Raw genomic sequence first — 21,400 nt, 5'->3', positions numbered from 1 at the left:
AAAAATTGGGATTGGGGGCAAAAATTGGGATTTGGGGGCAAAAATTGGGATTTTGGGGAGAAATTTGGGATTTGAGGGAGAAATTTGGGGTTTTGGGGCAAAACTTTGGGATTTGGGGGAAATTGAGTTTGGGGGAAAAATTTGGGATTTTGGGGGAAAAATTTGGGATTTTGGGGGGAAAATTTTGGGTTTGGGGAGAAATTTGGGATTTGGGGGAGAAATTTGGGATTTGGGGGCAAAAATTGGGATTTGGGGGAAAAATTTGGGATTTGGGGGGAGAAATTTAGGATTTGGGGGGGAAATTTGGGATTTGGGGTAGGAAATTTGGGATTTGGGGGGAGAAATTTGGGATTTGGGGGCAGAAATTTGGGATTTGGGGGGAAAAAATTGGATTTGGGGGGAGAAATTTGGGATTTGGGGGGGAAATTTGGGATTTGGGGAGAAATTTTGGATTTTGGGGGAGAAATTTGGGATTTGGGGGGAGAAATTTGGGAATTGGGGGGGAAATTTGGGAATTGGGGGGGAAATTTGGGAATTGGGGGGAAATTTGGGAATTGGGGGGAAAATGTGGGAATTGGGGGGGAAATTTGGGAATTGGGGGGAAATTTGGGAATTGGGGGGAGAAATTTGGGATTTGGGGGGAGAAATTTGGGATTTTGGGGGAAAAATTTGGGATTTGGGAGGAGAAATTTGGGATTTGGGGGAAAAATTTTGGATTGGGGGAAAATTTTGGGATTTGGGGGAAAAAATTGGGATTTTGGGGGAGAAATTTGGGATTTTGGGGGGAAAATTTGGGATTTTGGGGGAGAAATTTGGGATTTTGGGGGGAGAAATTTGGGATTTGGGGGGAAAATTTTGGGATTTAGGGGATTTTGGGGGGGCGCAAAGAATCCGCAGGTCCTCCAGAGCAGACAAGTCAGACCTCCAAGCATCCCAGAGCGGCCCGGGAGACCTCCAGAGCAGACAAGTCGGACCTCCAAGCATCCCAGAGCGGCTCTTCGCGGTCCTCCAGAGCAGACGAGTCGCGTCTCCCACATCAGCGAGCTCGGCTAGAGCGGCTCCACCCTGAACCGGAAGTTCCGGCTGCCGGCGGCGGCGGGAAGATTGGATCATGGCCGCTCCCTCAGGCCGCCGCCGCCGCCGCGCTCAGCCCAACGCGCTGTTCGCCCGCTGGCTGCGCCAGTGGCGCGACGAGGCGCGGGGAACGTGGGCGAGGGGCGCCTACGAGAGGGTGGGTGTGCGGGAGGTGGGGTTTGGGGGGTCCCCAGGGGAGCTCGGGGGGCTCCGGGGCCGATTTGGGGGTCTCTAGGTGGATTTTGGGGTCTCTAGGTGGGTTTGGAGGTACCGAACTGGGCGGTTTTGGGGTCCCCTGGTAGATTTTGAGGTCTCTGGGTGGGTCTGGGGTCCCCAGGTGGGTGAATTTGGGGTCCCCAGGTAGATTTTGGGTTCCCCAGGTGGGTTTGGAGGTACCGAACTGGGCGATTTTGGGGTCCCCAGGTGGATTTTGGGTTCCTCAGGTAAGCTCGGGGGGCTCCAGATGGGTGATTTTGGGTTCCCCAGGTGGATTTTGGGGTCTCTAGGTGGATTTTGGGTTCCCCAGGTAGATTTTTGGGGTCTCTAGGTAGATTTTTGGGTTCCCCAGGTAGATTTTTGGGTTCCCCAGGTAGATTTTGGGGTCTCCAGGTGGGTTTGGAGGTACCGAACTGGGCGATTTTGGGGTCCCCAGGTGGGTTTTGGGTTCCTCAGGTAAGCTCGGGGGGCTCCAGATGGGTGATTTTGGGTTCCCCAGGTGGATTTTGGGTTCCCCAGGTGGATTTTGGGGTCTCCAGGTGGGTTTGGAGGTACCGAACTGGGCGATTTGGGGTTCCCTGGTCAGGATTTGGGTATGCCCAGGTGGGTTTGGACCCCAACCAGGTGGATTTTGGGTTCCCCAGGTGGATTATTTTGGGTTCTCCAGGTAGATTTCAGGTTTCCAGGTGGATTTTGGGGTCTCTAGGTGGATTTTGGGTTCCCCAGGTGAGCTCAGGGGTCTCCAGAGCCGATTTCGGGTTCCCCAGGTAGATTTTGGCTCCGCCCAGGTGCATTTTGGGTTCCCCAGTCCAAATTTTGGGTTCCCCAGTCCAAATTTTGGCATCCCCAGGTGGATTGTTTCGGGTTTTCCAGGTGGATTTTGGGTTCTCAGGTAGATTTTAGGTTCCCCAAGTGGATTATTTTGGGTTCCCAGGTAGATAATTTTGTGTTCCCCAGGTAGATTTTGGGTTCCCTGGTCAGGATTTTGGGTTCCCTGGTCAGGATTTTGGGTTCCCTGGTCAGGATTTTGGGTTCCCCAGGTAGATTTTAGGTTCCCCAGGTAGATTTTGGAATCCCCAGGTGAATTTTGGGATCCCTCAGTCCCAATTTTGGGATCCCCTGTCCCAATTTCGGCTCCCTCTTCCCCAGGCTCTTCGCTCTCTCTCTCTCTTCCCTCTCCCGCTGCGCTCCGGCCGCTCCGCCGCCATCTTGCAGCACTTTGGCCCCGCCCTCTGCGCCCGCCTCGACCAACGGCTGCGCCAGCACCGCCGGGGTGGGCGGGGCTAGGGGTGGGCGGGGCCAGCACCGGCGGGGTGGGCGGGGCCAGGGGTGGGCGGGGCTAACGGGTGGAGTCAGCATTGCTGGGTGGGCGGGGCTAGGGTGGGCGGGGCCAGCACCGGCGGTGGGCGGGGCTAGGGGGGTGGGCGGGGGCAGCAGCGGCTGGGTGGGCGGGGCTAACGGGTGGGGTCAGCATTGCAGAGTGGGCGGGGCTAAGGGTGGGTGGGGTCAGCATTGCTGGGTGGGCAGGGCTAGGGGGTGGGCGGGGCTAAGGGTGGAGTCAGCATTGCTGGGTGGGCGGGGCTAGGGGGTGGGGTCAACATTACAAGCTGGGCGGGGCTAAGAGCAGGGTTATGTCGTGTGGGGGGTCTTGGGTGGGCGGGGCTAAGGGGTGGAGTCAGCATTGCAGGGTGGGCGGGGCATGGAGTGGGCGTGGCTGAGGGCGGGGTCAGCATTGCAGAGTGGGCGGGGCTAAGGGCGGGGTTATAATGCTGTGTGTGGGTGAGGACTCAGGTGGGCGGGGCCAGGGGGCGGGGTCAGCACCCGTATGTGGGCGGGGCTAAGGGTGGGCGGGGCCAGGGCGAGGTTATAATGCTGTGTGTGGAGAGGGGCTCGAGTGGGCGGGGCTAAGGGGCGGGGTCATCATTGCAGGGTGGGCGTGGCTAAGAGGCAGAGTTATAAACCCTGTGTGGGCGTGGCCTCGAGTGGGCGGGGCTAAGGGGGTGGAGTCAGCCTCGATGGAGTGGGCGGGGTTTAAATGGGTGGGGCATGGCAGAGGTGATATGTGGGTGGAGCTAAAGATGGGTGGAGCACAAAGGGCGTGGCTTCAGTGGGCGGGGCTTGTGTGGGAGGAGCCTGTGGTGGGCGGGGCCTAGGGGTAGGCAGAGCCAGGGCCATGCAAATCTAATGAGGCTGCTTTGCATACTGATTTGCATCTCATTTGCATCTCATTTGCATCCCGCAGAGCAAGGCCTCCCCCCCACTCCCCCTCCCGAGGGGCGTGGCCCAGCCCCTCCCCCAGCTCCGCCCACAGTGAGTCCCACCCATCGCCCCTCCCCCACCCGGAACGCCCCTCTGATCCCCCGGTGTGGGGGAGGGGCAGAGGAGGCCACACCCCCCTGCAGGCCCCGCCCCCATTCCTGCCCCTCCCCCTCCGTCCAGCCCCGCCCCCGGAAGTCGCGACCCCTCCCCCGCTCGGCTGGCCACGCCCTGCTGGTGACCCTGAGCCAGGTGAGGGGGAGGGGAATGGGGGGGGGAGGGGAATGGGGGGGAGGGGAATGGGGGAGGGGTCTGTGCGATAAGCCACGCCCCCTCACCCCAAGCCACGCCCCCAGAGCCCGGAGCCCCTCCCCCAGGCGGAGCTTCTGCAGCAAGCTCAACCTCTGTGTGAGCACAGCCTGAGCCCGGTGAGTGACAGGGGAGGGGACAGCGGTGACATCACAGGGACCCCCCAGGGGACAGGGGGTGACCTCGAGGGGACAGGGGTGACCTCACCAGGACCCCCTCGGGGACAGCAGGACCCCCGGGGGACAGCAGTGACATCACAGGACCCCCCAGGGGACAGGGGGTGACATCACAGGGACCCCTGAGGGGACAGGAGGTGACCTCACCGGGACCCCCAAAGGGACAGTGGTGACCTCAGCAGGACCTCTGAGGGGACAGGGGGGTGACCTCAGTGGGACTCCTAAGGGGACAGCAGGACCCCCAAGGGGACAGGGGGGTGACACCACTGGACCCCCCAGGGGACAGGGAGTGACCTCGAGGGGACAGGGGGGTGACAGAGGGTGACACCACCTGTCCCCTCCCCTGCAGGTGGCTCTGGGGACTCTGCTGCGCCGAGGCCTCGTGCAGAGGAGCGGCAGGGATCCCCCCAGGTATGGCTGAGACCCCCTGGGACCCCAGACTCACCTGGGAATGCCCTGGTGGACTCACCTGGGAACCCCCTGGGGACCCCCAGACTCACCTGGGAACCTTCCAGAAAACCCAGACTCACCTGGGAATGCCCTGGGAACCCCCAGACTCACCTGGGAACCTTCCAGAAAACCCAGACTCACCTGAGACCCCCCTGGAAGCCCCCGTGACCCATCCCAGAGCCCCCAGACTCACCTGGGAACCCCCAGACTCACCTGGGAACACTCCTGGGACCCCCAGACTCACCTGGGAACCCTCTGGGAGCTCCTAGACTCACCTGGGAATGCCCTGGGAGCCCCCAGACTCACCTGGGACCCCCTATGACCCATCCCAGAGCCCCTAGACTCACCTGGGAACACCCCTGGGACCCCCAGACTCACCTGGGAGCCCTCTGGGAGCCCCTAAACTCACCTGGGAACCTCCTGGGACCCCCAGACTCATTTGGGAATCCCCAGACTCACCTGAAAACCCTCTGGGAGCCCCTATGACCCATCCCAGAGCCCCCAGACCCACCTGGGAACACCTCTGGGACCCCTAGACTCACCTGAGACCCCCCTGGGAGCCCCTATGATCCATACCAGAGCCTCCAGACTCACCTGGGAACACCCCTGGGACCCCCAGACTCACCTGGGAGCCCTCTGGGAGCCCCTAAACTCACCTGGGAACCTCCTGGGACCCCCAGACTCATTTGGGAATCCCCAGACTCACCTGAGACCCCCCTGGAAGCCCCTGTGACCCATCCCTGAGCCCCCAGACTCACCTGGGAACACCCCTGGGAACCCCCAGACTCACCTGGGAGCCCTCTGGGAGCTCCTAGACTCACCTGGGACCCTTTCAGAAAACCCAGGCTCATCTGAGACCCCCCTGGGAACTCCTATGACCAATCCCAGAGCCCCCAGACCCACCTGGGAACACCCCTGGGAACCCCCAGACACACCTGGGAACCTCCAGACTCACCTGAGACCCCCCTGGAAGCCCCAGTGACCCATCCCAGAGCCCCCAGACTCACCTGGGAACACCCCTGGGAACCCCCAGACTCACCTGGGACACCCCCTGAGATCCCCCAGAATGACCCCAGCCCCACCCCAGACCTCCCAGCACCCCCCTGGGACCCCCCAAACCCCCCCAGGTCTCCCCCATTCACTCCCCCCTCCCCCCCCAGGTACTCGCTGACCCCGAGGGGGCGGAGCCTGGTTGAGGCCACGCCCCCTGGCCAGGTGTGCCCCGAGCGCCCTCTGGCGGAGCAGGACGAGAACTGCGCCCCCTCCCCCCCGCCGTGCGTTCTGGGGACTTTGGGGACGTTTTGGGGGGGTTTGGGGACACTTTGGGGGGTTTGAGGACACTTTGGGGGGTTTGGGGACACTTTGGGGACACTTTGGGGACACTTTGTGGGGATCAGGGACACTTTGGGGAAACTTTGGGTGGGTTTGGGGACACTTTTGGGGGTTTGGGGACACTTTGGGGGCTTTGGGGACACTTTGGGGACACTTTGGGGGCTTTGGGGACACTCTGGGGGGTTTGGGGACACTTTGGGGACACTTTGAGGACACTTTGGGGACACTTTGCGGGGATCAGGGACACTTTGGAGAAACTTTGGGTGGGTTTGGGGACACTTTTGGGGGTTTGGGGACACTTTGGGGGTTTGGGACACTTTGGGGGTTTGAGGACACTCTGGGGACACTTTGGGGATTTGGGACACTTTGGGGCACTTTGGGGACACTTTGGGGGTTTGGGGACACTTTGGGGACACTTTGGGACACTTTGGGACACTTTGGGGACACTTTGAGGACACTTTGGGGACACTTTGGGGACACTTTGGGGACATTTGGGGACAGTTTGGGGACATTAGGGACATTTGGGGACACTTTGGGGACACTTTGGGGACGGTTTGGGGACAGTTTGGAATTTGGGGACACTTTGGGGTCTGGGGACTTGGGGCATCAGGGACACTTTGGGGACACTTTGGGGATATTGGGGACACTTTGGGGATATTTGGGACTTTGGGGACACTTTGGGGACACTTTGGGGATAATTTGGGACACTTTGGGGACACTTTGGGGACACTTTGGGGACATTGGGGACACTTTGGGGACAATTTGGGGACATTTGGGGACACTTTGGGGACATTGGGGACAATTTGGGGACACTTTGGGGGTTTGGGGACACTTTGGGTGGGTTTGGGGACACTTTGGGGGCTTTGGGGACACTCTGGGGGCTTTGAGGACACTTTGGGGGGCTTTGGGGACACTTTGGGGACACTTTGGGGACACTTTGAGGGGTGTGGGGACACTTTGGGGACATTTTGGGGACACTTTGGGGGCATCAGGGACACTTTGGGGGCACTTTGGGGGGTTTGGGGACACTTTTGGGGTCTGGGGACACTTTGGGGGGTTTGGGGACACTTTGGGGACACTTTGGGTGCTTTGGGGACACTTTGGGTGCTTTGGGGACACCCTGGGAGGTTCAGGGACACCCTGGGGAGGTCACAGCCACCTTTGGTGTCCCCTGAGGGTGACATTAGTGTCCCCCCAGGTGTGACCCCAAGGAGGAGTTTGAGCTGCGGCCAGGAGAGTTTGACATCGTCCTGTGCGCCGATGTCACCGAGGCCAACGGGTGGCTGTCCCCTCTGTCCTTGTCACCAGCCCCGGCACAGCCCTGTCCTCCGTGTTTCCGTGTCACTCCGTGTCCCCGTGTCGCCACCCTCCAGGATGTGTCACCTCAATGTCACCCCAATGTCACCCCGATGTCCCTCCGTGTCCCCATGTCACCACCCTCCAGGACGTGTCACCTCAATGTCACCCCAATGTCCCTCCAAGTCCCCATGTCCCCACCCTCTGTGACGTGTCCCCCATGGTCTCACATGTCCCTCAATGTCACCCCAATGTCACCCCGATGTCCCTCCAAGTCCCCATGTCCCCATGTCACCACCCTCCAGGACGTGTCACCCCAATGTCCCTCCAAGTCCCCATGTCCCCACCCTCTGTGACGTGTCCCCCACTGTCCCCCATGTCCCCCAATGTCCCTGTCCCCCATGACATGTCCTGATGTCCCCCTGTCCCACCGTGCCATGTCCCCATATCACCCTCATGTCCCCCGATGTCCTTCCCATGACATGTCCCTGTTCCCTCCGTGTCCCCATCCCCATGATGTGTCCCCTGATGTCCCCCGATGTCCCCAATGTCCCCACGTCTCCCATGTCCCTGTCTCCCCATGACATGTCCCCCCATGTCCCCACCATGACATGTCCCCGATGTCCCTGTGCCCCCCATTTTGTGTCCCTATACCCCATGATATGTCCCCTGATGTCCCCAATGTCCCCATCCCCATGATGTGTCCCCTGATGTCCCCCACCATGTCCCACGATGTCCCCGATGTCCCTGATGTCCCCACCATGTCCCTGTGTCCCCCGATGACCCTGATGTCCCCTGATGATGTCCCCAGCCCCGGCGGCGGTGTCCCTATACTCTCCATGTCCTCGATGTCCCCTGATGTCCCCGATGTCCCTGATGTCCCCACTGCTGTCCCCAGCCCTGGCGGTGGTGTCCCTATACTCTCCATGTCCCCTGATGTCCCCGATGTCCCTGATGTCCCCAGTGTCCCTGATGTCCCTGCTGCTGTCCCCAGCCCCGGTGGCGGTGTCCCCATCCCCTCCATGTCCCCGATGTCCCCCATGTCCCTATGTCCCCTGATGATGTCCCTGCTGTCCCCAGCCCCGGCGGCGGTGTCCCCATCCCCTCCATGTCCCCTGATGTCCCTGCTGTCCCCTGCTGATGTCCCTGCTGTCCCCAGCCCCGGTGGCGGTGTCCCTATCCCCTCCATGTCCCCTGTTGATGTCCCTGTGTCCCCTGATGTCCCCTGATGTCCCTGCTGTCCCCAGCCCCGGTGGCGGTGTCCCCGCGCTGCTCCGCGCTCTCGGCGTTCCCGTCCTGCTGCGGCGACTCCACGTCGGGGACTTCCTGTGGGTGGCCCGGGAGAAGGCCCCGCCCCCAGGTGGGCGTGGCTAGACGGGGCGGTGGGCGGGGCGATGGAAAGGGGCGTGGTCCTGGAAAGGGGCGTGGCCATGGAAAGGAGTGGGACTACGGGAAGGGGTGTGGCTTTGGAAAGGGGGCGTGGTTATGGAAGGGGGCGGGGCAGTGCTGACCACACCCACCAGCATGTATATTATCACATGTGGGCGTGGCCATTGTGAATGGGCGTGGCTATGGATTGTGGGCGTGGCCAGGTGCTGAGCACACCCTGTGGGGTGGTGGGCGTGGCCAGGGTGATTGACACACCCATTAGCAAAGGGTGTGGCTCAGTGGGCGGGGCTCCGGGTGGGCGGGGCTCCGGGTGGGTGTGACCAGCCCTGACCACGCCCCCCAGGCCACGCCCCCCGGGAGCTGGTGTTGGATGTGATCGTGGAGAGAAAATCAGCAGCAGATTTGGGGAACAGCCTGAGGGACGGGAGATACCGGGAGCAGAAGGTGGGACTGGGATGGACTGGGAGGGACTGGGAGAGACTGGGAGGGGATTGGGAGAGACTGGGAGGGACTGGGAGGGAACTGGGATGCACTGGGATGGACTGGGAGGGGATTGGGAGGGACTGGGATGGAACTGGGATGGACTGGGATGGGACTTGAAAGGACAAGATGGCAACTGGGACAAACTGGGAGGGGACTGGGGAGGACTGGGAGGGACTGGTGGATACGGGCTGTGACTGGGTTGTCCCCACTGTCCCCAACGTCCCCAATGTCCTCACTGTCCCCAATGTCCCCAAATGTCCCCAATGTCCCCAGTTCCGCCTTCTCCGCTCCGGCCTGCCCTGCCCAGTTTACCCAATATCCCCAGTGTCCTCACTGTCCCCAATGTTCCCAATAATGTCCTCAACTGTCCCCAATGTCCCCTCAACATCCCCAACTGTCCCCCCTGTCCCCAGTTCCGGCTGCTCCGCTCCGGCCTGCCCTGCCCAGTTTACCCAATATCCCCAATGTTCCCAGTAATGTCCCCAACTGTCCCCAATGTCCCCTCTGTCCCTACTGTCCCCAATATCTGCAGTGTCCCCAACATCCCTAATGTCCCCCACTGTCCCCAATGTCCCTTCTATCCCCAACATCCCCTCTGTCCCCAATGTCCCCAATATCCCCAATGTTCCCAATAATGTCCCCAACTGTCCCCAACTGTCCCCAATGTCCCCAGTTCCGGCTGCTCCGCTCCGGCCTGCCCTGCCCAGTTTACCCAATATCCCCAATGTCCCCAATGTCCCCTCAATATCCCCAATGTCCCCACTGTCCCCAATGTCCCCAGTGTCCCCTCTGTCCCCAATGTCCCCAATGTCCCCCCTGTCCCCAGTTCCGGCTGCTCCGCTCCGGCCTGCCCTGCCCAGTTCACCCAATGTCCCCAATGTCCCCATTAATGTCCCCAATGTCCCCAGTTCCGGCTGCTGCGCTCCGGCCTGCCCTGCCCAGTTTACCCAATGTCCCCACTGTCCCCAATATCCCCAACTGTCCCCAATGTCCCCACTGTCCCCAATGTCCCCAATATCCCCAACATCCCCAATGTCCCCAATGTCCCCATTAATGTCCCCAGTTCCGGCTGCTGCGCTCCGGCCTGCCCTGCCCAGTTTACCTGCTGGAGGATCCTGGGGTGGGGGAGGTGCTGCCCCTCCCCCTGCCCAGCCTGCGCCAGGCGGCGGCAAACACTCAGGTATGGGAGACCCCTCCTCAAATTACCTGAGACCCTTCCCCAAATTAATACACAGGTACTGAGACCCCTCCCCAAATTGACTGAGACCCCTGAGACCCCTCCCCAAATTAACACCCAGGTATGGGAGACCCCTCCCCAAATTAATACACAGGTACTGAGACCCCTCCTCAAATTAACCCAGACCCCTCCTCAAATTAACACCCAGGTATGGGAGACCCCTCCTCAAATTAATACACAGGTACTGAGACCCCTCCCCAAATTACCTGAGACCCCTCCCCAAATTAACCCAGACCCCTCCTCAAATTAACCCCTCCCCAAATTGACTGAGACCCCTCCCCAAATTAATGTGGGGCACTGAGACCCCTCCCCAAATTAACCCAGACCCCTCCCCAAATTAACTCCCGCGAGACCCTCCCCAAATAACTGAGACCCCTCCCCAAATTACCTGAGACCCCTCCCCAAATTAACCCAGACCCCTCCTCAAATTAACCCCTCCCCAAATTAACTGAGACCCCTGAGACCCCTCCCCAAATTAATACACAGGTACTGAGACCCCTCCCCAAATTACCTGAGACACTGAGACCCCTCCTCAAATTACCTGAGACCCTTCCCCAAATTAACACCCAGGTACTGAGATCCCTCCCCAAATTGACTGAGACCCCTCCCCAAATTAACCCAGACTCCTCCCCAAATTAACCCAGACCCCTCCCCAAATTAACTGAGACCCCTGAGACCCCTCCCCAAATTAACCTGAGATGCTCCCCAAATTAACTGAGACCCCTCCCCAAATTAATGTGGGGCACTGAGACCTCTCCTCAAATTAACCCAGACCCCTCTCCAAATTAACACCCAGGTACTGAGACCCCTCCCCAAATTGACCTGGGACACTGAGACCCCTCCCCAAATTAATCTGGGGGTCTCAGGGGTGGTTTTGGGGACTCTTGGGGTGGTTTTGGGGCTCCATAGAGGACTTCGGGGCTCCCAGGGATGGTTTTGGGGTTCCCAGCTTGGTTTTGGGGGTTCCATAGAGGATTTTGGGGGTCCCAGTGGACATTTCAGGGGTCTCAGGGGTGGTTTTGGGGTTCCCAGGGGGGATTTTGGGGTTCCTGAGGTGTTTTTCGAGGTTCCCAGAGTGGTTTTGGGGGTCCCAGGGGGGATTCTGGGGGTCCCAGGGGATATTTTGGGGGTCCCAGGGGTTTTTTTTGGGGGTCCCAGGGGGGATTTTGGGGTCTCGAGGTGGTTTTGGGGGTCTCAGGGTGGTTTTGGAGGTTCTTGGGGTGGCTTTGGGGGTCCCAGGGGATATTTTGGGGCTCCCAGGGTTGTTTTTTGGGGGTCCCTGGGGGGATTTCAGAGGTCTCGGGGTGGTTTTGGGGGTCCCAGGGTGGTTTCGGGGTTCTCTGTGTGGCTTTGGGGGTCCCAGAAGATATTCTGGGGCTCCCAGGGGTGCTTTTGGAGGTCCCAGGGGGTATTTTGGGGTTCTCAGGGTGGTTTTGGGGGTCCCAGGGGATATTTTGGGGGTCCCAGTGGACATTTCGGGGGTCTCAGGGGTGATTTTGGGGTTCCCAGGGTGGATTTTGGTGGTCCCAGGGTGGATTTTGGGGTTCTCTGAGTGATTTTGGGGTTCCCAGAGGATATTTTGGGGGTCCCAGGGGATATTTGGGGGATCTCAGGGGGATTTCAGGATTTCCAGGGGATATTTTGGGGTTCCCAGGGAATATTTTGGGGTTCCCAGGGTGGATTTTGGTGGTCCCAGAGGGGATTTTGGGGTTCTCAGGGTGGTTTTGGGGGATATTTTGGGGTTCCCAGGGGATATTTTGGGGTTCCCAGGGTGGATTTCGGGGTCTCAGCCCCCCAAACCCCCCCAGGTGGTGGACAAGTTCTTCGTGAAGAGAACTCGAGACCCCCAAGGCTCAGCAGAGTATTTGGGGGTCCTGGGGGAGCAGCTGAGGAGGAGATTTGGGGTGAGAGGGGAAAACTGGGGGAATTTGGGGGAAAAAGGGGAAATTTGGGGAAAAGGGGAATTTGGGGGTGAAATTGGGGGGATATGGTGGGGATTTGGGGGAAAAAGGGGGATTTGGGGAAAAATGGAATTTTGGGGGCAAATGGGGGAAAAAGGGGAATTCTGGGGGAAAAAGGGGGATTTGGGGAGAAAAATTGGGAAAAGGGGAATTTGGGGGAAAGGGGAATTTTGGGGAAAAAAGGGGTGGGGTGAAAATCTAAAAGGGGGAATTTGATTTTGGGGAAAAGGGGGATTTGGGGGAGAAAAATTGGGAAGGGGGAATTTGGGGGGAAAGGGGAATTTGAAAAACAGGGAATTTGGGGTGGAAAATTTGGGTTGAAAAGGGGAATTTTGGAAAAGGGAATTTAGGGAAAGGGGGAATTTGGGGTGGAAAATCTGGGGGGGAAAAGGGGAATTTTGGGGGAAAGGGGGAATTTTGGGGGCGGGGGATTTGGGGGAAAAATTGGGAAAAGGGAATTTGGGGGAAAGGGGAATTTGGGGGAAAAAAGGGAATTTTGGGGTGGAAAATCTGGGGGAAGGGGGAATTTTGGGGGAAAGGGGGAATTTTGGGGAAAAAGGGGATTTGGGGTGAAAATTGGGGTGAAAAGGGGAATTTTGGGGGAAAAAGGGGAATTTTGGGGAAAACAGGGGATTTTGGGGTGGAAATTTGGGTTGAAAAGGGGAATTTTGGGGGAAAAGGGGAATTTAGGGGATTTGGGGTGGAAAATTGGGGGATGAAAAGAGGGAATTTTTGGGGAAAGAGGATTGGGGGAGAGGGGGAATTTGTGGGAAAAGGGGAATTTTGAGGAGAAAATGGGAGGATTTTGGGGTGGAAAACTGGGGGGTGAAAAGGGAAATTTTGGGGGAAAAAGGAGGGATTTGGGGGTTGAAAATGGGAATTTTGGGGGAAAATTGGGGGTTGAAAAGGAGAATTTTGGGGAAAAAGGAGATTTTGGGGGGAAAATTGGGGGGTGAAAAGGGAATTCCGGGGAAAAGGGGAATTTGGGGTGGAAAATTTGGGGGTTGAAAAAGGGGAATTTTGGGGGAAAAGGGAAATTTTGGGGAAAAAAAAGGGGATTTTGGGGAGGAAAATTGGGGTTGAATAAGGGGAGTTTTGGGGGAAAAGGAGAATTTGGGGAAAAAGGAGATTTGGGATGGAAAATTGGGGGAAAAGGGGAATTTTGGGAGGATTTTTGGGGAAAATGGGGAGATTTTGGGGTTTTTGGAGCTACAAAGTGGGAATATTTGGGGCAGATTTGGGGGGAAAGGGGAATTTTGGGAGGATTTTGGGGGAGATTTGAGGGAAAATGGGGAATTTGGGGTGGAAAATGGGGTGAAAAGGGGAATTTTGGGGGAAAACGGGGAGATTTGGGGTTTTGGGAGCTACAAAGTGGGAATATTTGGGGCAGATTTGGGGGAAAAGGGGAGATTTTGGGGGAGATTTGGGGAAAATGGGAAGATTTTGGAGAAAAAGGGAGATTTTGGGGTGGAAAATTGGGGTGAAAAGGGGGAATTTTGGGAGGATTTTGGGGAAAATGGGAGATTTTGGGGGTTTTGGGAGCTGCAAAGTGGGAATATTTGGGGCAGATTTGGGGGAAAGGGGAGATTTTTGGAGGATTTTGGGGAAAAATGGGGAGATTTTGGGGGAAAAGGGAGATTTTTGTGGAAAATTGGGGTGAAAAGGGGGAATTTTGGAGGATTTTTGGGGGAAAAAGGGGGATTTAGGGGGTGACAGGAGTGGCTGCAAGGGGAATTTTGGGGAGGAATATTTGGGGAAATTTTGGGGGAAATGGGGAAATTTTGGGGAGGAAAATTCGGGGTGAAAAGGGGAATTTTGGGGAAAAGGGAAAAAAAGGGAATTTTGGGGGAAGATTTTGAGGGAAAATTGAGGATTTTGGAAAGGAATATTGGGGAATTTTGGGGGAAACGGGAGATTTTGGGGTTTTTGGGAGCTACAAAGTGGGAATATTTGGGGCAGATTTTGGGGAAAAGGGGAATTTTGGGAGGATTTTGGGGGAGATTTTGAGGGAAAATGGGGAGATTTTGGGGTGGAAAATTGGGGGTGGGGAATTTTGGGGAAAACGGGAGATTTTGGGGTTTTTGGCTACAAAGGGAATATTTGGGGCAGATTTGGGGGGTAAAAGGGGAGATTTTGGGGAGATTTTGAGGGAAAATGGGGGGATTTTGGGGTGGAAAATTGGGGGTGAAAAGGGGGAATTTTGGGGGAAAATGGGGAGATTTTGGGGTTTTTTTGGGAGCTACAAACTGGGAATATTTGGGGAGGATTTTGGGGAGGAGCTGGGGGGACTCAGGGGGGGTTTTGGGGACATCAGGGTGTCCCCAAGGTGTCCCCCTGACCCCCCCCGATGTCCTCCCTGGCCAGGACAGGCTGCTGAGGGCCTGGCAGGGAGCTGTGACACCCCGAGGACCCCCAGAGCCCCCCGGGAGCCCCCCGAGGCTGCTGCCCTTCCCCAGGCTGCAGGAGCTGGGGGGCAAGAGCCAGGTGGGGCTGGAAATGGGGGGAAAATGGGGCTGGGGGGGGAAAAAATAGGGCTGGGGGCTTCAAATGGAAATGGGGCTGGGGGGAACAAATGGGGTTGGGGGCTGAAAATGGGGCTGGGGGCTAGAAATGGGGGAAAATGGGGTTGGGGGCTGGAAATGGGGGAAAAATGGGCTTGGGGCAATAAAATGGGGCTGGAAATGGGGTTGGGGATAAAATGGGGCTGGGGCTGAAAATGTGGGGAAAAGGGCTGGGGACTAAAAATGGGGCTGGGAATGGGGCTGGGGGCTGAAAATGGGGGAAAAAATGGGGCTGGGGGAATAAAATGGGGCTGGGGTTGGAAATGGGGCTGGAAATGGGGCTGGGGGGCTAGAAATGGGGAAAATGGGGCTGGGGGCTAAAATGGGGCTGGGAATGGGGCTGGGGGCTGAAAATGGGGGAAATGAGGGGAGGCTGAAAATGGGGCTAAAAATGGGGCTGGGGGGAAAAATGGGGCTTGAAATGGGACTGGGGGGCTGAAAATGGGGGGAAATGGGGGGAAAAATGGGGCTGGAGGGGAAAAAATGGGGTTGGGGGTAATAAATGGGGCTAAAAATGGGGCTGGGGGCAAAAAATGGCACTAAAATGGGGCAAAAAATGGGGCTGGGGGCTGGAAATGCCTCAGACCCTCTCCGTGAGCTCTCTGTTCTGGGGATATTTTGGGTTTTTATGGACATTTCGGATTTTTTATGGCCATTTTTTTCTATATTTTTAATGGATATTTTGGGGTTTTATGGACATTTTGGGTTTTTATGGCTATTTTATGGACATTTAGGGTTTTTCTGGATATTTTCTGGATATTTTTAACCCCTTTTTCCCCAGACCCTGACGGTTGGCTCGCTGTTCTGGGGACATTTTGGGTTTTTATGGACATTTCGGATTTTTATGGATATTTTGGGTTTTTATGGATATTTCCTGGATATTTTTAACCCCTTTTTCCCCAGACCCTCGCAGTTGGCTCTCTGTTCTGGGGATAGTTTGGGGTTTTTATGGATATTTTGGGTTTTTATGGATATTTTGTGGACATTTTGGGTTTTTATGGATATTTTCTGGATATTTTTAACCCCTTTTTCCCCAGACCCTGACGGTTGGCTCTCTGTTCTGGGGATATTTTTGGGTTTTTATGGACATTTTGGATTTTTATGGATATTTTGGGTTTTTATGGATATTTTATGGATATTTTTAACCCCTTTTCCCCCAGACCCTGACAGTTGGCTCTCTGTTCTGGGGATATTTTGGGTTTTTATGGACATTTTGGATTTTTATGGACATTTTGGGTTCTTATACCTATTTTTATGGATATTTTTAATGGATATTTTGGGGGTTTATGGCTATTTTGGGGTTTTAATGGCTATTTTTATCGATATTTTTAGTGGATATTTTGGGTTTTTATGGATATTTTGGGTTTTTATGGATATTTTCTGGATATTTTTAACCCCTTTTTCCCCAGACTCTCACCATGGGCTCTCTGTTCTGGGGATATTTTGGGGTTTTTATGGACATTTTGGATTTTTATGGATATTTTGGGTTTTTATGGACATTTTGGGTTTTTCTGGATATTTTCTGGATATTTCTAACCCCTTTTTCCCCAGACCCTCACGGTGGGCTCTCTGTTCTGGGGATATTTTGGGGTTTTTATGGACATTTTGGGTTTTTATGGATATTTTCTGGATATTTTTAACCCCTTTTTCCCCAGACCCTGATGGTTGGCTCTCTGTTCTGGGGATATTTTGGGTTTTTATGGATATTTTGGATTTTTATGGACATTTTGGGTTCTTATACCTATTTTTATGGATATTTTTAATGGATATTTTGGAGGTTTATGGCTATTTTGGGGTTTTAATGGCTATTTTTATCGATATTTTTAGTGGATATTTTGGGTTTTTATGGATATTTTGGGGTTTTTATGGATATTTTCTGGACATTTTTAACCCCTTTTTCCCCAGACCCTGACGGTTGGCTCTCTGTTCTGGGGACATTTTTGGGTTTTTATGGACATTTTGGGTTTTTGTGGCTATTTTATGGACATTTAGGATTTTTATGGATATTTTCTGGATATTTTTAACCCCTTTTTCCCCAGACCCTGACGGTTGGCTCTCTGTTCTGGGGACATTTTTGGGTTTTTATGGACATTTTGGGTTTTTATGGACATTTTGGGTTCTTATACCTATTTTTATGGATATTTTTAATGGATATTTTGGGGGTTTATGGCTATTTTGGGGTCCCTAACCCCATTTTTTCCCCCCAGACCCTCACCGTGGGCTCTGTTCTGAGAGGATATTTTGGGTTTTTATGGCTATTTTGGGGTTTTAATGGCTATTTTTATCAATATTTTTAGTGGATATTTTGGGTTTTTATGGACATTTTGGGTTTTTATGGATATTTTGGGGTTTTTATGGACATTTTGGGTTTTTATGGATATTTTATGGATATTTTCTGGATATTTTTAACCCCTTTTTCCCCAGACCCTGACGGTTGGCTCTCTGTTCTGGGAATATTTTGGGTTTTTATGGATATTTTCTGGATATTTAATGGACATTTTGGGGTTTTTATGGATATTTTATGGACATTTTTAACCCCTTTTTCCCCAGACCCTGACGGTTGGCTCGCTGTTTTGGGAATATTTTGGGGTTTTTATGGACATTTCGGATTTTTATGGACATTTAGGGTTTTTATGGATATTTTCTGGATATTTTTAACCCCTTTTTCCCCAGACCCTGATGGTTGGCTCTCTGTTCTGGGGATATTTTGGGTTTTTATGGACATTTTATGGACATTTAGGGTTTTTTATGGATATTTCCTGGATATTTTTAACCCCTTTTTCCCCAGACCCTGATGGTTGGCTCTCTGTTCTGGGGATATTTTGGGGTTTTGTGGACATTTTGGGTTTTTATGGCTATTTTATGGATATTTTATGGATATTTTTAACCCCTTTTTCCCCAGACCCTGACGGTTGGCTCTCTCTTCGCCCGGCAGCTCCTACAGCTCGGGGGGCTCAGTGGGGGCAAAGCTGCAGCTGTGCTCAGCCTCTTCCCCACCCCCGCCAGGTCTGGGGGTCCCAGGGGGATTTTGGGGGGTCCTGGGGGGATTTTGGGGGTCCTGGGGGTGATTTGGGGGAATTTTGGGGAGTCCTGAGGGTTTAGGGAGAACTTGGGGGATTTTGGGGGTCTTGGGGGTGTTTGGGGCAATTTGGGGAAATTTTGGGGGTCCTGGGGGATTTGGGGGTGTTTGGGGGAATTTTGGGGGTCCCAGGGAGATTTTGGGGGAATTTGGGGGAATTTTGGAGAATTTTGGGGGTCCCAGGGGGATTTTGGGGGAATTTGGAGAATTTGGGGGTCCCAGGGGGATTTTGGGGGAATTTTGAGGTTCCTGGAGGTGTTTGGGGAATTTTGGGTGGTCCCGGGGTGATTTGGGAGGAATTTGGGAATTTTAGGGGGTCCTGAGGTGACTTGAGAGTTTTGGGGGGTCCGGGGATTTTGGGGGTCCTGGGGGTGATTTGGGGGAATTTTGGGGGAGTCCTGGGGGATTTGGGGGAATGTGGAGAATTTTGGGGGTCCTGGGGGTGATTTGGGGGTGTTTGGGGGAATTTGGAGAATTTTGGGGGTCCCGGAGATTTTGGGGGAATTTGGAGAATTTTGAAGGGCCCAGGGGTTTTGGGGAATTTGGAGGTGTTTGGGGCAGTTCTGGGGGAACTTGGGGGTCCTGGGGTGATTTGGGGCGAATTTGGAGAATTTTGGGGGATCCTGGGGGTGATTTGGGGGAATTTGGAGAATTCTGGGGGGTCCTGGGGGTGATTTGGGGGGAATTTGGGGAATTTTGGGGGGTCCTGGGGGTGATTTAAGGGTCCTGGGGGGGGAATTTTGGGCATAATTCGGAGGTGTTTGGGGGATTTTGGGGTTCCTGGGGGAGATTTGTGGGGTGGTTTTGGGGTCTCTGGAATTTTGGGGTCTCTGAGGTTTTGGGGTCTCTGAGGTTTTAGGGTCTCTGAGGTTTGGGATCTCTGAGGTTTTAGGGTCTCTGAGGTTTGGGATTTTGAGGTTTTAGGGTCTCTGGGGTTTTGGAGTCTCCGAAATTTTGGGGTCTCTGAGGTTTTAGGGTCTCTGAGGTTTTGGGGTCTCTGAGGTTTGGGATTTTGAGGTTTTGGGGTCTCTGAGATTTGGGATCTCTGGGGTTTTGGGATCTCTGGGATTTTAGGGTTTCTGGGATTCTGGGGTCTCTGAGGTTTTGGGGTTTTGGGGTTTTGGGGTCTCCCCTGAGCTCTCTCCTCCCCCCACAGCCTCCTGGCTGCTCTCAAGCCCCCCCAGGACCCCCAAAAGTGCCGAGAGAAGCTCAGTGCTCTGCGCTGCGGCCAGAGGTGAGACCCCAAATCCCTGAGACCCCAAAATCCCTGAGACCCCAAATCCCTGAGACCCCAAAATCCTGGGGAGTCACTGCAAAATCCCTGAGACCCCAAAATTCCAGGAAATCACCCCAAAATCCTCTGAGACCCCAAAATCCCTCCGACCCCAAAATCCCAGGAAATCACCCCAAAGTCCTCTGAGACCCCAAAATCCCGGGAAATCAACCCAAAATTCCCGGGATTCACCACAAAATCCCTGAGACCCCAAAATCCCAGGAAATCACCCCAAAATCCTGGGGAATCACCCCAAAATCCCCTGAGACCCCAAAGTCCTCAGACCCCAAAATCCCAGGAAATCACCCCAAAATCCCTGAGACCCCAAAATCCCTGAGACCCCAAAATCCCGGGAAATCACCCCAAAATCCCAGGAATTCACCCAAAATCCCTGAGACCCCAAAATCCTGGGAAATCACCCCAAAATCCTGGGGAATCACCCCAAAATTCCATTGGGACCCCAAAATCCCTGAGACCCCAAAATCCCAGGAAATCACCCCAAAATCCCTGAGACCCCAAATCCCTGAGACCCCAAAATCCCAGGAAATCACCCCAAAATCCTGGGGAGTCACTGCAAAATCCATGAGACCCCAAAATCCCAGGAATTCCCCCAAAATGCTATTGGGACCCCAAAATCCCAGGAAATCACCCCAAAATCCCTGAGACCTCAAAATCTCGGGAAGTCACCCCAAAATCCCTAAGACCCCAAAATCCCCTGAGACCCCAAAATCCTGGGGAATCACCCCAAAATCTCCTGAGACCCCGAAATTCCCTGAGACCCCAAAATCCCAGGGAATCACCCCAAAATCCCCTGAGACCCCAAAGTCCTCTGAGACCCCAAAATCCCAGGAAATCACCCCAAAATCCCTGAGACCCCAAAATCCTGGGAAATCACCCAAAATCCCGTCGGGACCCCAAAATCCCTGAACCCCCTAAGACCCCAATTTCGGGTCCCCCCCAGTTTTGGGGTCTCACCCTCTCCCCTCCCCCCAGGAGCCTCGGCCCCGCCCTCAGCCGCTCCCTGGTGCAGCTCTATGGGACCTCCGGGCCGCTGGCCTGAGGGGACACTGTTGTCACCTCATTGTCACCCCATTGTCACCTCCTGTCACCCCATTGTCACACTACTGTCAGCTCATTGTCACATCATTGTCACCTCATTGTCACCCTATTGTCAACTCGTCATCCCATTGTCACCCTATTGGCTCCTCGTTGTCACCCTATTGTCACCCCATTGCCACAGTACTGTCAGCTCATTGTCACCCTATTGTCAACTGTTTGTCATCCCATTGTCACCCTATTGTCAACTTGTCATCCCATTGTCACCCTATTGTCTCATCATTGTCACCATATTGTCACCTCCTGTCACCCCATTGTCACCCTATTGTCTCATCATTGTCACCCTGTTGTCACCTCCTGTCACCCTGTTGTCACCCCATTGTCACCCTATTGTCTCATCATTGTCACCCTGTTGTCACCTCCTGTCACCCCATTGTCACCCCATTGTCACCCCATTGTCTCCTCATTGTCGCACTACTGTCAGCTTATTGTCACCCTATCATCGCCATCCCCCCCATTGTCACCTCATTGTCACCCTACTGTCACCCCATTGTCAGCTCTTTGTCACCCCCACTGTCATCCCCATTGTCACCCCATTGTCATCTCCTTGTCACCCCATTGTCGCCCTATTGTCACCCCATTGTCACCCTATTGTCGCCCTATTGTCTCCTCATTGTCACACTACTGTCATCTCATTGTCACCCTATTGTCACCCCATTGTCAGCTCTTTGTCACCTCATTGTCACCCTATTGTCATCCTCGTTGTCACCCTATTGTCGCCCTATTTTCACCCCATTGTCGCCCTATTGTCACCCCATTGTCGCCCCTTTGTCACCCTGTTGTCACCGCATTGTCACCCTATTGTCTCCTCATTGGCACACTACTGTCATTTCATTGTCACCCTACTGTCACCCCATTGTCAGCCCCATTGTCACCTCATTTTCACCGTTGTCATCCCCGTTGTCACCCTATTGTCACCCCCATTGTCAGCTCTTTGTCACCCCAATGTCACCTCATTTTCATCCTATTGTCATCCCCATTGTCACCCCCAATGTCACCCTATTGTCACCCCATTGTCATCCCACTTGTCACCGTGTTGTCACCCTATTGTCACCCCAATGTCACCTCATTTTCATCCTATTGTCATCCCCATTGTCACCCTATTGTCACCCCAATGTCACCCCCAATGTCACCCCCAATGTCACCCCCATTAAAGCTCCTCCCCCACAGCTGCCCTGCTTGGAGTTTGATT

General features: G+C 54.8%; 1 protein-coding gene and 1 long non-coding RNA gene across 7 annotated transcripts; one reads left to right on the top strand and one right to left on the bottom strand.

Moving 5' to 3' along the window:
- The first annotated feature begins 1,070 nt into the window (after nucleotides 1–1,070).
- MUS81 (MUS81 structure-specific endonuclease subunit) lies at nucleotides 1,071–20,519 on the top strand. 4 transcript variants are annotated; one of them, XM_085046451.1, is made up of 17 exons: nucleotides 1,071–1,231; nucleotides 2,440–2,563; nucleotides 3,533–3,600; nucleotides 3,730–3,798; nucleotides 3,903–3,974; nucleotides 4,381–4,442; nucleotides 5,642–5,755; nucleotides 7,012–7,092; nucleotides 8,357–8,469; nucleotides 8,842–8,942; nucleotides 10,045–10,161; nucleotides 12,027–12,122; nucleotides 14,544–14,663; nucleotides 17,643–17,746; nucleotides 18,976–19,053; nucleotides 20,086–20,169; nucleotides 20,438–20,519. In XM_085046451.1, the coding sequence occupies exons 1-16, from the start codon at nucleotides 1,112–1,114 to the stop codon at nucleotides 20,150–20,152; spliced, it is 1,506 nt and encodes a 501-aa protein (XP_084902577.1). In that variant the 5' UTR covers nucleotides 1,071–1,111; the 3' UTR covers nucleotides 20,153–20,169; nucleotides 20,438–20,519. The 4 variants fall into 4 exon arrangements, with proteins under 4 accessions (XP_084902577.1, XP_084902576.1, XP_084902578.1 ...); XM_085046450.1 differs by lacking the exon at nucleotides 20,438–20,519 and having other exon boundaries at nucleotides 20,086–20,221; XM_085046452.1 differs by lacking the exons at nucleotides 14,544–14,663; nucleotides 20,438–20,519 and having other exon boundaries at nucleotides 20,086–20,221.
- On the bottom strand, nucleotides 20,084–20,917 carry LOC146422448 (uncharacterized). 3 transcript variants are annotated; one of them, XR_014848170.1, is made up of 3 exons: nucleotides 20,851–20,917; nucleotides 20,438–20,502; nucleotides 20,084–20,169 (listed from the first exon to the last, which is right to left on the bottom strand). It is a non-coding gene; the product is annotated as an uncharacterized LOC146422448 (long non-coding RNA). The 3 variants fall into 3 exon arrangements; XR_014848171.1 differs by lacking the exon at nucleotides 20,851–20,917 and adding an exon at nucleotides 20,684–20,718 and having other exon boundaries at nucleotides 20,438–20,567; XR_014848172.1 differs by lacking the exon at nucleotides 20,851–20,917 and adding an exon at nucleotides 20,673–20,717 and having other exon boundaries at nucleotides 20,438–20,567.
- Between the last annotated feature and the right edge of the window lie 483 nt (nucleotides 20,918–21,400).

Source organism: Lichenostomus cassidix, unplaced genomic scaffold, assembly GCF_008360975.1.
Source record: "Lichenostomus cassidix isolate B80296 unplaced genomic scaffold, HeHo_3.0 HiC_scaffold_40, whole genome shotgun sequence".
NCBI lineage: Eukaryota > Metazoa > Chordata > Aves > Passeriformes > Meliphagidae > Lichenostomus > Lichenostomus cassidix.
This window is presented reverse-complemented; position numbering and strand designations above follow the sequence as displayed.

Coding starts and splice junctions, on each gene's coding strand:
- MUS81 (XM_085046451.1), top strand. CDS start 1,112: ATGGCCGCTCCCTCAGGCCGCCGCCGCCGCCGCGCTCAGCCCAACGCG. Junction 3,799..3,902: donor TGCTGGTGACCCTGAGCCAG/GTGAGGGGGAGG, acceptor CCACGCCCCCAG/AGCCCGGAGCCCCTCCCCCA. Junction 10,162..12,026: donor AGGCGGCGGCAAACACTCAG/GTATGGGAGACC, acceptor AAACCCCCCCAG/GTGGTGGACAAGTTCTTCGT.